General features: G+C 43.9%; 2 protein-coding genes across 2 annotated transcripts in view; both read right to left on the bottom strand.

Moving 5' to 3' along the window:
- Positions 1-7,205: 7,205 nt before the first annotated feature.
- LOC109414084 (DNA ligase 4) lies at positions 7,206-14,299 on the bottom strand. The gene is made up of 3 exons (XM_062845209.1): positions 13,943-14,299; positions 12,626-13,877; positions 7,206-8,704 (listed from the first exon to the last, which is right to left on the bottom strand). The coding sequence occupies exons 1-3, from the start codon at positions 14,120-14,122 to the stop codon at positions 7,317-7,319; spliced, it is 2,820 nt and encodes a 939-aa protein (XP_062701193.1). The 5' UTR covers positions 14,123-14,299; the 3' UTR covers positions 7,206-7,316.
- LOC115256083 (DNA ligase 4-like) overlaps positions 7,206-14,505 on the bottom strand; it is a 260,381-nt gene continuing 253,081 nt past the window's right edge. The window contains exon 4 of the mRNA XM_062845210.1: positions 7,206-7,400. The gene's annotated coding sequence lies outside the window, so the exon portion shown is untranslated. The remainder of the gene's footprint in view (positions 7,401-14,505) is intronic.

The following is a 14,505-nucleotide window of genomic DNA, read 5'->3' as shown; positions in this document are numbered from 1 at the left end:
CATAGTAGCCGTCTCCATTCCACTCGGTCCATGGCTGTTTGTCTCCAGTTCCGCACTCTGCGTACACACCAAATTTTTTTAAATGCTTCCAGCACAAAAAAAAATCAGCAAAATAAATTGCTGAATTTCAGCAACATTTTTGATTCGGTGGCAGCAAGGGCGTAGTCTCCAGTTAGCCTAGTGGTTAAGGCTATGGATCGCCAATCCGGAGACGGCGGCAAGGATGGAAATCTAGTGATCATGATCAGATTTTGAATGTGTCGCGGTCGAACGGCATCGCGCGATCATAGCAACAACGATAACATTTTGTCGTCAAGCATCATAACAAACTTCGGACCGAGAAGAATGATTCGCTCGGCATATGCGGGCGCGATGTGATCGTTATCGTGAAGTCGAAATGATAAATTAGTGATTTCATTCACTTTTTGAGCATTCTTGGTGATCTAACTTCCAGATATGCTTATGAACGTATCATTTCGAATCATGAATGCGGCTTACGGGTGCATAAGTGGCAAACAATGTGATGAATAAAATTTATCATGACTTGTAACATGATCCGATAACGGGTCATCACGCGATAAAGCGTGCATCAGATGCTTCAATTGTTCTTTGATACGAGCACGGTGTGAGGCGTCGGCATCATGCTACTGCAAGAACAAGGCTATCTTGGATTATTCGTATCCTGTATCATTTATCGCTTGAAGTGATTTTCTGCCATCCTTGGACGGCGGGTTCGAGTCCCGTTCCGGTCGGGAAAATTTTCTCGACTTCCTGGGCATAGTGTACACTCAGCGAAGTAAACCATCGAAATTCATCAAAATACCTTATGAAATTTAGCCATAACTGTAAAGTATGGATGTCATAAGAATACCTTATGAAAATTGAACATGCTTATTATTACCTAATTACATAAGATAAACTTATGAAAAGAGCAGAAAATTCGTAAAATGATGCAGACTGGAATCGATCCAAGAAAGTCGAGATCACTGAGCTCGTGCCCAACCCACGCGGCTATCGACGCTTGAGAATATCGTGGTGCTAAATGTGTATAAAAGCCAAACTGTGAGTCGATTCTGCGTCATAAACCAACCTTATGAAATGCATTCTAGCCGTTATGAATTGTTTAAAGACCATTTCATAACTTAGACCTTATGATAATCTTAGGTTTATTTGCCTGAGTGTATCATTGTACTTGCCTCACAACATACAAAATAATGCAATGGCAGGCAAAGAATGCCCTTCAATTAATAACTGTGGAAGTGCTCAAAGAACACTAAGTTGAAGCGAGGCAGGCCAAGTCCCAGTGGGGACGTAGTGCCATAAAGAAGAAGAAAAAGAAGAATGGCGTAGCCAGAGGGTGGCAGGGGGGAGGCGTGCCCCCCCCCCCCCCCCCTGGCCGCCAGATTTTTTTTATTTCGAGCCGACTCAAAGATTATCAATAATTCAAGAGTTCCAGAAAAAAAATATTAATAAAAATCTATTCTCTTGACTTTTCTAATAATTGAGGTTTTTATCCACAATTATCAAACCTTTTTTTCTTGAGAATCACAGGAAATTTCGCCAAGTATTTCTCCAAGAGATCCACTTCAAACTTATCATAACAGCATGCCATGTTTCCGGTAGGGAAAAAGAAGGACTTTGTAGAATTATATGCTGCTATAGAGCGCAGATATGTGCTACTGCTACACAAATTTCCACTTTTATTATGTTCAAACAAACGTCATGCTAAGAGAATAATACCTGGGATTTCCTTACAAATTTTTTCAAGGACATCTCTAGAAATTCCCTTTATTCACGAACTTCTCCAGGGATTTCATCAAAAATTCCTCAAGGGACATATCCAGGAGTTTCTCTTTCGTGAATTCTTCAATGGAAGTCTTGCAAGATTCAGATAGTTTTTTTTTTCTTCTGGGTTTTATTCCAAGAAATGCTTCAAGATTTCCTCCCACGATTCCTTCAGATTTTTTTTACAGATTCTTCTGCAAGGATACATCGATGAATTCCTTCAGGAATTTTCCATAGCATCCTTCAGTGGTTCTATCATAAAATGCTCCAGAGAATTTCCCAAGAATTCTTCTATGGGTTTCACCAGACATTTCTCCTGGGATATCTTCCTCCAGTGATTGTTCCAGTGCTTTTTTCGATGATTCCTCCAGGAATTTCCAGGAATTCCTTAAATTATTATACAAAACATTCTTCCAGGAGTCCATCCAAAGATTCCAACAATAATTCGTCCAAAAATTATTGCAGACGTGGATGCCTTAATTTTTTTTCTACAGAAATTCTTCCAGGAATTTGTTAAGAAAGCTTTCCTGGGATTTCCTAAGGAATTCCCCATGGGATTGTTTCCGGGATTCCTCCAGGTTTTCCTTCAAGCATTCCTCCAAGGATTCACCCGGGAATTTCTGCTGTGTTTCATTCAGAAACAACTCTAGGAATTATTTAAAAAAAAAATCCTCCGAAGGGTTCCGCCAGGAACACTTTTTAGAATTTCTTCGGGAGTTCTTCTTGGAATTCTTTCAGGAACTCCTCCTACAATTAATCCAATACTTCCTCCAGAAGCTGTTTGGGAATTCCCTTAGAAATGCCTCTAGGAATTGCTTCCAGCATTTCTCCTGGGGTTTCTTCAGGAACTGCTACAGGGGTTCCTCAAGGAGTTCTTCCACGAATTCTTCTTAGATTTCCTTCAGGATTTCTCCAAGGATTCCATCTACAATTTCTTCAGAAATTTTTTTACTGGGATTCCTCCATGAATTTCTTCAAAGATTCCTCTAAGAATTATTCCAGGAATCCCCTGGGAATTGTTGCAGTGATTCCCCTAAAAATCATCCAAGGATTAATTCAAAAATGCGTAGAGAGATTTCTCCAGAAATTCCTGCAGGAATTCTTCTAGAAATTCATCCAGGAGTATTTCTACAGATTCTACCGTGAATCTCTACGGGCATTCTTCTAGGATATCCTCCAGGGATTCCTCCAAGAATTTCTGCAGGGCTTAACTCGGGGCTTCCTTCTGTGATTCTCTCTGGAACAACTTTTTTTGGAACATCCTCCAAAGATTCTCCCAGGAACTCTTTTTAGGGTTCCTCCAGCAATTCCTCCTTGTAATTTTTAAGAAACTTTTCCAGGGATTGTTTCAGTATTTCCTCCAGGAACTGCTTAGGGATTCCCTTAGTAATTCCTCTTGAAATTGCTTCCGGGATTCCTTCTGGAGTTTCTTCATAAACTCTTCTAAGGATTCCTCCCGAATTTGTTCAAGAACTCCATCTACGATTTCTTCAGGAATTATATCTGGTATTCCTATATGAATTTCCTAAGAGATTCATCCACGAATTTCTTCAGGAATTTCTCTAAGAATTACTCCAGGTAATTTTTCAGGATTTTTTCTAGGAATATCTTCTGGAATTTTTCCAGAAATTCCGCCAAGAAATTTTCCAGAAATTGCACTAAAAACTCCTCCAGGAACTTTTTTAGTGATTTTTCCAGGAATTTCTTCAGAAATTCGTTCGATGATTTCTCCAGGAATCCCTCCAAAGATTTCTCTAGAAATCCCTCCGGGAATTTCTCAGGGGATTTTTTCAGAGATTTCTTCCAAAGCTGCTCTATAGATTCCTCCAGAAATTCATCCAGAAATTGTTGAAGGAATTTCTGCAGAGATTCCTCCTGGAATTCCTTCAAGGATTCCGCCAGCAATTCATCCAGGATTTTATCTAGGAATTTCTCCAAGAACTGTTCCAGGAAATTCTCCAGGAATTACCCCAAGAATTTCTTCAGGAATTACCCCAAGAATTTCTTCAGGAGTTCCTCCAGCAATTTCTCTAGAAATTGATCCAGGAATTGCTCCTGGACATCCTTCAGAAATTATGTCAACAATTTCTCCAGGATTTTTTTCTGAAAATCTACTGGGGATTTTTTTCAGAAATTCTTCCAGGAAATTCTCCAGGAATATCCTCAGGAATTTTTCATGGATTCCTGCAGGAATCCGAAGATTCCTGCAGGAAGTCCTCCGAAGATTCCTGCAGGGAATCCTCCGACGATTCCACCAGGAAATCCTCCAGAAGTTCCTCTAAGGATTCTTCCTGGAAATCCTCTAGGGATTGCTGCAGAAATTCTTCCAGGAAAGTTTTGGAGGAATACCATCAGTAATTTTTCAGGAATTCCCCTAGGGATTTCTTTACAAACTTCTTCTAGGATCCTCAAGAATTTCTCCGAGGATTTATCTAAGAATTCCTCCAGAAATTCCTCCAGGATTTTCTCAAGGGATTTTTTCAGATATAGAAAAATAATAGAATAAAAATAGAAAATTCCCAGTATCCCTCTAGAAATTCATCCAGTAATTCTTCCAAGAATTCCTCTAGAGATTCCTCCAGAAATTCCCCAAGGAATACCTCTAAGAATTTCTCCAGGCATTCCTCTAGGATTTTTTCCAGGAATTTCTCCAGGAACTTCTCTAGGAATTACCCCAGGAATTTCTTCATGAATTCTTCCAGAAAATTTTCCAGGAATTTCTCCAGGAATTGCTCCTGGACATCTTTCAGAAATTATGTCAGCTATTCCTCTAGGTATTTCTCCAGGAATTTCTCCCGAGATCAGGAAAAACTTAAGGGATTCCTCCAGAGATTTCTCCATGGAATCTCTTCAGGAAATTCTTTGAAGATTCCTCCAGGAAATCCTGCAGAAGTTTCTCCAAGGAATCTTCCAAGAAATCCTCTTGGGATTTCTTCAGAAATTCTTCTGTAATATTCTCCAGGAATACCTTCCGGAATTTTTCAGGGATTCTTCCAGGAATTACACCAGGAATTAATCAAGGAACTCCATCATAAATTATGCCAGCAATTCATCCACGAGCTACTCAAGGAAATCCTTCAGGGATTCCTTCAGAAATTCTTCCAGGATTTTTTCTAGGAATACCTTCAGGAATTTTTCCAGAAATTCCATCAAGAAATCTTCCAGTTTTTCCTCCAGGAATCGCTTCAGATATTTCTCTAGGAATTCCGCTAAGAACTCATCCAGGAACTTTTTTAGTGATTTTTCCACGGATTTCTTCAGAAATTCGTTCGAGGGTTTCTCCAGGAATTTCTCCAGAGATTTCTCTTGAAATCCCTCCGGGAATTTCTCAGGGGATTTTTTCAGAAATTTCTTCCAAAGCTGCTCTATAGATTCCCCCAGAAATTCATCCAGAAGTTGTTGAAGGAATTCATCCAGAGATTCCTTCAAGGATTCCGCCAGCAATTCCCAAAGGAGAACCTCCAAGAATTCCTCCAGGATTTTATCCAGGAATTTCTCCAAGAAATCCTCCAGGAAATTCTCCAAGAATTACTCCAAGAATTTCTTCAGGAACTCCTCCAGCAATTTCTCAAGGAATTGATCCAGGAATTACTCCTGGACATCCTTCAGAAATTATGTCAACAATTTCTCCAGGAATTTTTCCAGAAATTTAACTGGAGATTTTTTTAAAATTCTTCCAGGAAATTCTCCCGGAATACTCTCACGAATTTTTCTTGGAAACCTGCAGGAAATCCATCGAAGATTCCTCCAGAAGTTCCTCTAAGGATTCTTCCTGGAAAGCTTTCAGGGATTTCTTCTTAAATTCTTTCCGGAAATTCCTGGAGGAATACCATCAGTATTTTTTCAGGGATTGCCTCAGGGACTTCTTTACAAACTTCTTCAAGAATTTCCCCAGAGATTTCTTCAGGCATTCCTTCGAGGATTTACCCATAAATTCCTCTAGAAATTCCACTAGAAATTCAACCAGGATTTTCTCAAGGGATTTTTTTTCAGAAATATAAAATCAATAGAATAGAATAGAAATCTCCCAGAATTTCTCTAGAAATTCATCCAGTAATTCTTCCAAGAATTTCTCTTAGTGATTCCTCCAGAAATTCCCAAAGAAATACCTCTAGTAATTCCTCCAGGATTTAATCCAGGAATTTCTCCAGGAATAACCCCAGGAATTTCTTCAACAATTCCCCCAAGAATTTCTCCAGGAATTGCTTCTCGACATCTTTCAGAAATTATGTCAGCAATTCCTCTAGGTATTTCTCCAGGAATTTCTCCCGAGATTTCATCTGGAATTGCCCAAGGGATTCCTCCAGAGATTTCTCCATGAAAAATCTCTTCAGGAAATTCTTTGAAGATTCCTCCAGGAAATCCTCCAGAAGTTTCTCCATAAATTCTTCCAGGAAATCCTTCAGGGATTTCTTCAGAAATTCTTCAAGAATATTCTCCAGGAATACCTTCAGGAATTTTTCAGGGTTTCCTCCAGGTATTCCACCAGGGATTTCTCCACAGATTCCTGCAGAGATTCCTCCAAAGATTTCTACACAAATTTCTTCAAAGAAACCCCCAGGGATTACTTCAGGAATTCCTTCGAGAATTTCTCCAGGAACCCCTCCAGTCATTCCCCAGGAAATTTTCCAGGAATACCTCTAGGAAATACCCCAGGAATTTCTTCCGGAATACTCCTGGCATCCTTCAGGAATTATGCCAGCAATTCGTTGAAAAATTTCTCCTGGAATTCCTCTAGGGATTTCTTCAGAGATTCTTCCAGAAAATTCTCCAGGAATACTTTCAGGAAATTTTCAGGGATTCCTCCAGACAGGAATTACTTCAGGGATTTCTCCATTAATTTTTCGAGGGATATTCCCAGAGATTCCACCAGGAAATCCTCCAGAAATTCCTTCAAGAGTTCTTTCAGGAAATCCTCCTGGAATTTCTCAAGGGATGTTTTTTTTTCAGAAATTTCTCCAACAATTCCTCCCAGAATTCCTCTGGAGATTTCTTCAGGAATTTCTCCCGGAATTCTCCCATGGATTGCTCCAAGAATTCACCCAAAAAATAGCTCAAGGAATTTCTCCAGGAATTCCTGCTGTGTCTAATCCAAGAATTCCTCCAGGAATTACGCCAGGAATTTGCTCAGAAGTTTCTACAGGCATTCTTCCAAGGATACCTACATAAATTTTTCTAAGATTTCCTCTAGCAATTTTTAAAGAGATTTCTTATGAAATTTTACTAGGAATTCCGCCCTCGAGAGTCTGAGCGGTCACAACCCCCAAGCAAAATGGTGTGCATTTGAATCTCCTAACATAACTCTTGACTCTGGCATTGCATTAACAACTTCTTGTAGTTTTTCCCGAAAGTTTATAATCTTGCCACATGAAAGGTAGAAGCAGGCCACTGATATGTAGGCATTTGGATTGTAGTACACCATTTGTTATTTATGATTAAAACAATAAGTTTATTATTATTAACATCTACTAGAATAAAATATAATCTGATAGATACTGATCAAGGTATAAAACAACAACATTGTCACAGATTTACAAAACTCTATATAACTGTTCATCACATGTACGTTTCTCGCGCAGACTACAATCAATCCAATCAATGTTCAAAACATCTACCTTTCGATTCTGCTTTGCAAAACCGTCTACCCAGCGCTGTAAATGCTCCTCATCTAAAGACTCGTTCTTCGTCACAAACACATGTGTTGTTCCTTTCGAACCAGATTCGGCGAGCCACTGGCCCCCCTCTCGAATGAACTTCAACATCCGAAACTTTGCCCGGTACAAGTCGATGTCGGTCTTCAAATTTTCCTGATACAACTGCCCGACCAGTCCCTGAAATATCCGAAATCCGGAACGTTTGCCCAAAATTTTCCTTCGACCTTCTTGCAGCTCCTGGGTCGATAGGGGCCCATCGTCGAGCGTTACCTGCTTCAATAGTGCTCGCATTTCTTCGGCGTTCGAAATCTTGGCCGTGAGCGAGTCTCCGAACCGATCAAAATGATTGGACATCTCCTCGCGTAAGCTTCCGGTAGCTGCTAGCATGTCATTGGGCCTAAGCGGTAGTAACTGGTCCTTCTTCTCTGAACCACCCAGGGCTCGCAGAAGCCAATCAACGGTGGCCACGTTGTACACCTGACTGTCGATAATTCGATCTACCAAAAATGTTCGATCACCTGCGATCGTGAGATAGGTTTTTGGGCCGGGGTTTTTGACGACCCGGCCGCCGTGGCGCCGTATCATCTTCTCCAGCTCGGCTATCGGTGGTTGTCCTCTGGAGGTACTCAGGACACAGAAGTCCAACCCCGAACAAACATTGTCGATGAGGTCTTCCGCTGTTTCCTCGACGTGATTCAGATTCAGGTTTAGCCTCGTGGAACGGTTGCGCTGCAGCGGGGATGACTTTTTTCGTTTCCTACCGTTGGAAGAATCTACATTTCCCGGAGTAAGATCATCCACAGTTACATGCCGTTTGGCCAGCTTGGCAACCTTAGTGTTCGCCGAGCAGAGCTGATCGTACTCGTCCTTGCTCGTTACGTCGCAAAAGCCCTTATCGCTACGGATGGCCGTAATGCGAGGAAATCTGATCGTGTAGGCCGTCGCAAAGGATGTACTTTGAACCAGTTCGGAGCCCTTCAGCTGCAGCACGATGGAATGTTTCGGATATACCCAGACGTCCGGTGGCGTTTGACCCCACCGTAATTCCGGCGGTTCTTCGGTGACAGTGGTGCGGCCTTGTTTTCTAGCTGTAACATCTTGCCAGTGGGGTCTGAGTGAACTGTTTAACTGCTTCCACTGGTCGATGGAGAGGCCTATACCGACCTTGGTTGCAGCAAGGAAGATAGGGTTTTCCTTGTCGCGATCATCCATGACACCGACCAGGAATGTGTTGATGTACTGGCGTTTGGAGTTGTAGAAACCACCTGCAGAGAATTGAATTATTTGTTAGATATTTAATTGGAAACATAGGAATTGGCGTAGCTAGAGGTTGGTGGCTTATAAGAGACGTTCCTAAGAATATTCAGCAGAACATTGGAAGAAGTAATTCGATCAAATATCCAATTTTATAGATCTTAGTTATTAGCACTTATTAGAATCAGGATATTCTTATAAAATGAAGTTGGGAAATTTTGTGCAGGATCTTTTAGAGAATCCAATATAGACATTGTTTGATTGAGTAGACATGACGTAACTCAAACTCAAACTACACTGTTTAACGGTTAGAGAAAAACTACTATGACTGATATGTGCCGGACAGAACGCATGGCTCCTACTCGTTATGATGCTCCACCTCATACAGATCCGGACGCAATCCGATCTTCCAATGCAACTTCTACAGTCGAGGTTTCGTCATAACATCTGCAAGCATCGATTCCTTCGAACAATAGCGTAGATTGTGTAGACTGATGATCTTTTTCTCTAGCAGATCACGAACAAAGAAGTGATCGGAAACTTGATTTCCTTAAGTAAGCTTCTCGTCCAGCATCCTATCCTTTGAATAGGGCAAAGAATTCCGTTTCGGTGGACTGACAGCGCTATCTGGCTTCGTCTAAACCGCTACGTACAGCAGACCAGCGATTAGACTCAGTTAATCCCGGGTCCAGTTGGGCTGCTATTGCCGATGCGCTCTTGCGTCTGAGAATACCAGAGTACTTGTACAAGATTCTCGGAAGTTACTTTCAGAATCGCGTACTAGTTTACGACACGGAGGTGGGTCGGAAGTGCTTTCACATAACCTCAGGAGTCCCGCAAGGTTCCATCCTGGGTCCGGTGTTATGGAATGTCATGTACGACGAGGTGTTGAGGTTAGAGTACCCAGTGGGAGTGGTGATTGTCAGATTTGCCGACGATATTACGCTCGAAGTCTACGGTGAAACGATCGAGGAGGTAAAGTCGACTACCAACCACTCGATCAAGGTTGTGGAGGCGTGGATGCGGTCCAGGAATCTGGAGTTGGCTCACCACAAGACAGAGGTGACGGTTGTTAACAACATGCAATCGGCGCAGCAGACGGAGATCAGTGTAGGAGAGTGCACTATCATGTCTAAGCGCTCTGTCAAACACTTGGGCGTGATGATCGACGACAAGCTTACTTTCGGTAGCCACGTCGATTATGCCTGTAAAAGAGCCTCCACAGCTATTGCGGCACTGTCCCGGATGATGTCCAGTAGCTCTGCGGTGTACGCCAGTAAGCGCAAGCTTCTGGCTAGTGTTGCTACGTCCATACTTAGGTATGGCGGCCCGGCATGGGGCACCGCGTTAAGTACTGAATGCTACCGACGGAAGCTGGAAAGTACTTACAGGCTTATGTGCCTGCGGGTTGCGAGCGCGTACCGTACCGTGTCACACGACGCTCTCTGCGTCATTACTGGTATGGTGCCTATCAGCATTCTTATCAATGAGGACATGGAGTGCTTCGAAATGCGCGGCACAAGAGGCATACGCAGGACTGCCAGGATGGCCTCTATGGTCAAATGGCAGCGCGCGTGGGACAGTTCCACCAGGTGGACCCATAGGTTGATACCGAGGGTAGATAGTTGGATTAATAGGCGCCATGGGGAAGTTACATTCCTCCTGACACAGGTCCTTACAGGTCATGGTTGCTTCCGACAGTATCTACACCGGTTCGGGCATGCGGATTCTCCCGAGTGCCCAGTGTGCAATGGTTTACAGGAAACGGCGGAACACGTTTTGTTCGTGTGCCCGCGTTTTCGCACAATGCGTGACCGCATGCTTGCCACATGCGGGGAGGACACAACGCCGGACAATTTGGTCCAGAGGATGTGTAGGGATAAGTTTGGCTGGAACGCCGTTTTAACGGCTATTACCCATATCGTCTGGGAGCTACAGAGGAGGTGGCGCGTGGACTCGGAGAATGGCTAGTCCAGATGCAGTACAAGAGGTGGTCCAGGGGTTCGAAGTCGGCTTCGTAGGTCATACCGGTGCCCTGCGGTCGAGATCGACCCTTACAGCGATTAAGTGGCCGCGGAGAGGAAGTCCCGGTAGCGGTGCTGTCGTGGCGTCGGTCTACTGGGTTGGATCCGAGCCCGTGGTTGGAAAGGGGTCGGGATCTGATAGGGCCTGAAGGGTAGTGATATCTTTCCTTACGGGCAGGTCAGATCGGGTTGCATGTGGGTATCAGTTCTTGATGTCCGCTCAGCAGTAGGGCGCGGGCGGGGTTGACCCTGCCCGCCTTCCGAGGACAAAGGGAGTGGTGAGGACCACTCGGGAAACTGGCTAAGCGCCAGCATGTTACCGTGATGGACTCTCCAAAGCGAGTCATCGATGTTCGTTGCTGCAGGCTACGCAGCTAACCTTGAGGGTGCGGTGTGAACTAGCCCCTCTCTGAAGCAATACCTTCTTGGTGGTTCCGGAGAGACGTAGGGTTTGGCGACCATAGGAATGTGTTTAGTGGGTCGAGGAGAGAGTAGTCCTGGCTTCTACTATTGTAGTAGAAGACGGCCTCAGCCCCACACTATCCTAACCTTCCTGTTAAGGTTTTGCATTTTCCATGTCGAACCGTCGAACGAGCTTCCGGATGTATGCTGGTTGCTTCAGCTTGTAGCCGGCTTCACGCGTTTCCACCTCGATTCCCAGGAAATGACGGATAACACTGAGTTTTGACACGGTGAAATTTGCTTGCAGACTCTTCAAGACAGATTTGAACTCTTTCTCGATCGACGTAAATGTGGATGTCCGCAGTCTTGCCGTTCCTCCTGCGGATGTACAGACACGAATCCAGCTAGGACTGCTTTAGTCCATACAGGCTCCATTGGCGTAGCAAAAAAAAGAGACGTGGGAATCCTTGGAGGAGTTTCTGGATGAATTCCTGGAGCAATCCCTGGATAAATTCCTAGTGGTGAAATCTCTAGAGGAATTCTGGGAGGACCTCTGGTAGAATTCCCGGAGAAATTCCTGAATGAATCCGTGGAGAAATTCTTAAAGGAATTCCTGAAGGAATATCTGAAGGAAATCTTGGAAGAATTTCAGAAGAAATTTGTGGATCCCTTGATGAATTTGTGGAGCTAACCCTGAAAGAGATCCTGAAGGAATCCCTGGATGAATTCCTGGAGGATTTCCTAGAGGAAATCTGGGAGGACTCCCTGCAGAAATTTCTGAAGAAACCTCTGGGGAATTCCTGGAGGAGTCCCAGGAGAAATGCCTGGAGGAATACCTGGAATAATTGCTGATACATTCCCAGGAGAAATTCCTGGAGGATTACCTTGAAGAACCACTGGAGCACTTTCAAGAGGAATCCCTGAAAGAATTCCTGAAGGGGAAGGATTCTTGAAGAAATCAAAGGATCTATATCTGAGGAATTCTAGGACAGAAATCCCAAGAAGAAGTGCTGAAAAATTTCTGAGGAAATCCTGAAGAAATCCTAGAAAGCAACGCACGTAGATACCTGTAGCAGTAGGCTGCGACTTATTTTTCAAAAGTTGTTGAAACCCGAAATTCGTAAGCTCTTTTGGATCCAAATGACATATAAAGATAAACGTCCAAGTTTGAGCCAAAAATATTGAGATTTAGAGGTGGCGCAATCGCCTCAAAGTTGAATTTTCGAGTAATAAAAATGATTATATCGATGGTGCTCTAGCTAGAGCAACCATGGAAAGTAAAGGGTTTAACGATACATTGTGCGGTCGTTACCGGTAGCGTACCCCTCCGGCTGTTTTTTTTTCGAGGAATATCTAGATCCACGTTCACCCCCCTCAACAGCGGTCCTAGCTACGCCTATGGGTCGACAAGACTTAAAATTGTGACACTAATAGTCCTGTACAATGACGCAGGTTGAACAGGAATAATGTAAGAGTTGTTCGGATTTACCTTTATGCCAGACTTACCTATTATCAACAGATCGAAATCGGAAACCATGTTATCGATGTAATCCGGCTTGATCTTGTACCAACCGGCGTTCCGCTCGTTCGGACTGTACGCCGAGTTCTCTTTCTTGATAACGACCCCTTCCTGGTGGGCATCGATGGCGTGATTTAGCAGCTCCACCAGATGTTCGCCATTCTTCACCTTAACTCGATGGCAGATCGTTACGAATCCTACCTTCTCCTTGATGAGCGTTTTCAAGAGGCGAATCCTCTCCGCGTAAGGCACCATTATTAAGCTTTTCCCATTCAAGAATAGCACATCGTAGGCGCAGAAGCATGGTCTCAACTCCGGATTGTCCGCTTTGATGGCCTTAACATCCGTGTTCTCGCTTTTATCCCGATAGATTAGCTCGCGTTTGTCGAACACCATCATTTCTCCGTCCAGAATCATACTTTGAACGCTCGCGGTTAGCAGATTCGATAAATATGGAGTCAGCGTGGAACCGGGATGGTTTGGGTTCTCTCCAAAAACGTGACTATACTCGTAGCTATTTCTAGAAAAGTATTTGAACACTTGGCCTTCCTTGTGAATCTGGAACCTTTCGCCGTCCATTTTGGTTTCCAACCAGTATTCGTCCTTCTTTAGCATGCCATCGACCAGTTTCAAATCCACTCTTTGGCACAGCATCGGTTTAACAGGGTTGAAGAGCCTCACTGCCATCCCTGATCCAGGCTCCCCGATCTCTTCCAAACCCTCGCCACTCTCTACTGCGTCACAAACCTTGGACAAATGACTGAGCCTATCGAACAGTGCCCCTGCCTTGGGATGATACAGCCCCAGCAGTTTCGTTTGACTCATCCCCAGTCGCAAGTTTTTCAATATTATCCTAATCAGCCACTTCTGGTCAAGCTGGGTCATTCCTTGCACCATCCGAATCAGCTCATCCTGTATTTTAGTTCGACGGCCGTTCTGATAGTGCTGACCCATGGCGTCCAGCCTCTCGTTCACATCCCAAACGGTCATATCGCACTCCTTCGGACAGCGACCACGCATCAGGGTGAATATACGGTCGGCAAAGTCGCCGCTATTCCCGTTGCTACCGGTACCCGATTCGTCAAAGCCGGACAACTTCCGGGCCTCGATGCTCGACTCGCTGATTCCGAGTATCTTGATGTACAAATCCCGCAGAGTTTTCACCCGGATGCCGTAGGAATCCCGCTCACGGTCGGCCGCTGGGAGGAGCAAGCGCAGGATTGGGAAGATGCTGGTTTTCTGCGAACACAAAGAGATTTCGTTAATATAAAATCCTTTACACATATGAGAAGCAGCAGGCTTACAGCATTGTCTCCATACTTCTGTCGATACTCCCGCCGGAACTGTTCGAACGAATCAAAGTACCGACGAAGGATGTCGTCCTTCTTGCTCGATGACGTCGGTCCGGCTCCCTTCAGTTTCTCCAGAATGGCACTTATTTCGCTGAATTTGACGTGTTTCGATATGCACTGCTGCTCCGACATTTTTTTCTTGCGGCTTATCTCCTTCACAGGATGTGGACAAAGATCAACACAAATTACAACGGTATTTAAATTTTAAAAGGACTACACACAACACGTCCGAGGAATTACGCATTACTACACTGTCGTCAGTCGTCACCACGTTCATTCATGACTGGCGTTTACGAGACTACTACTTTTTCTAGTTTGTTTTGGCTCTCTCTTTCGTACTCTTTTTGCATTTGACCGCCGGTCCGCCGATCTCGAGAACAGCTGATTGACAGCAAAGGCACCCTAGCTTTTGTTCAAACTTTTTTGTACCACATAAAAATGAAATAATGAATGAAATATTATTATTAAATTTTAATAAGGGGATTCACTAAACAGCGTAATCTTCGTAAGCCATC

The sequence above is a fragment of the Aedes albopictus genome, chromosome 1 (assembly GCF_035046485.1).
Source record: "Aedes albopictus strain Foshan chromosome 1, AalbF5, whole genome shotgun sequence".
Lineage (NCBI taxonomy): Eukaryota > Metazoa > Arthropoda > Insecta > Diptera > Culicidae > Aedes > Aedes albopictus.
This window is presented reverse-complemented; position numbering and strand designations above follow the sequence as displayed.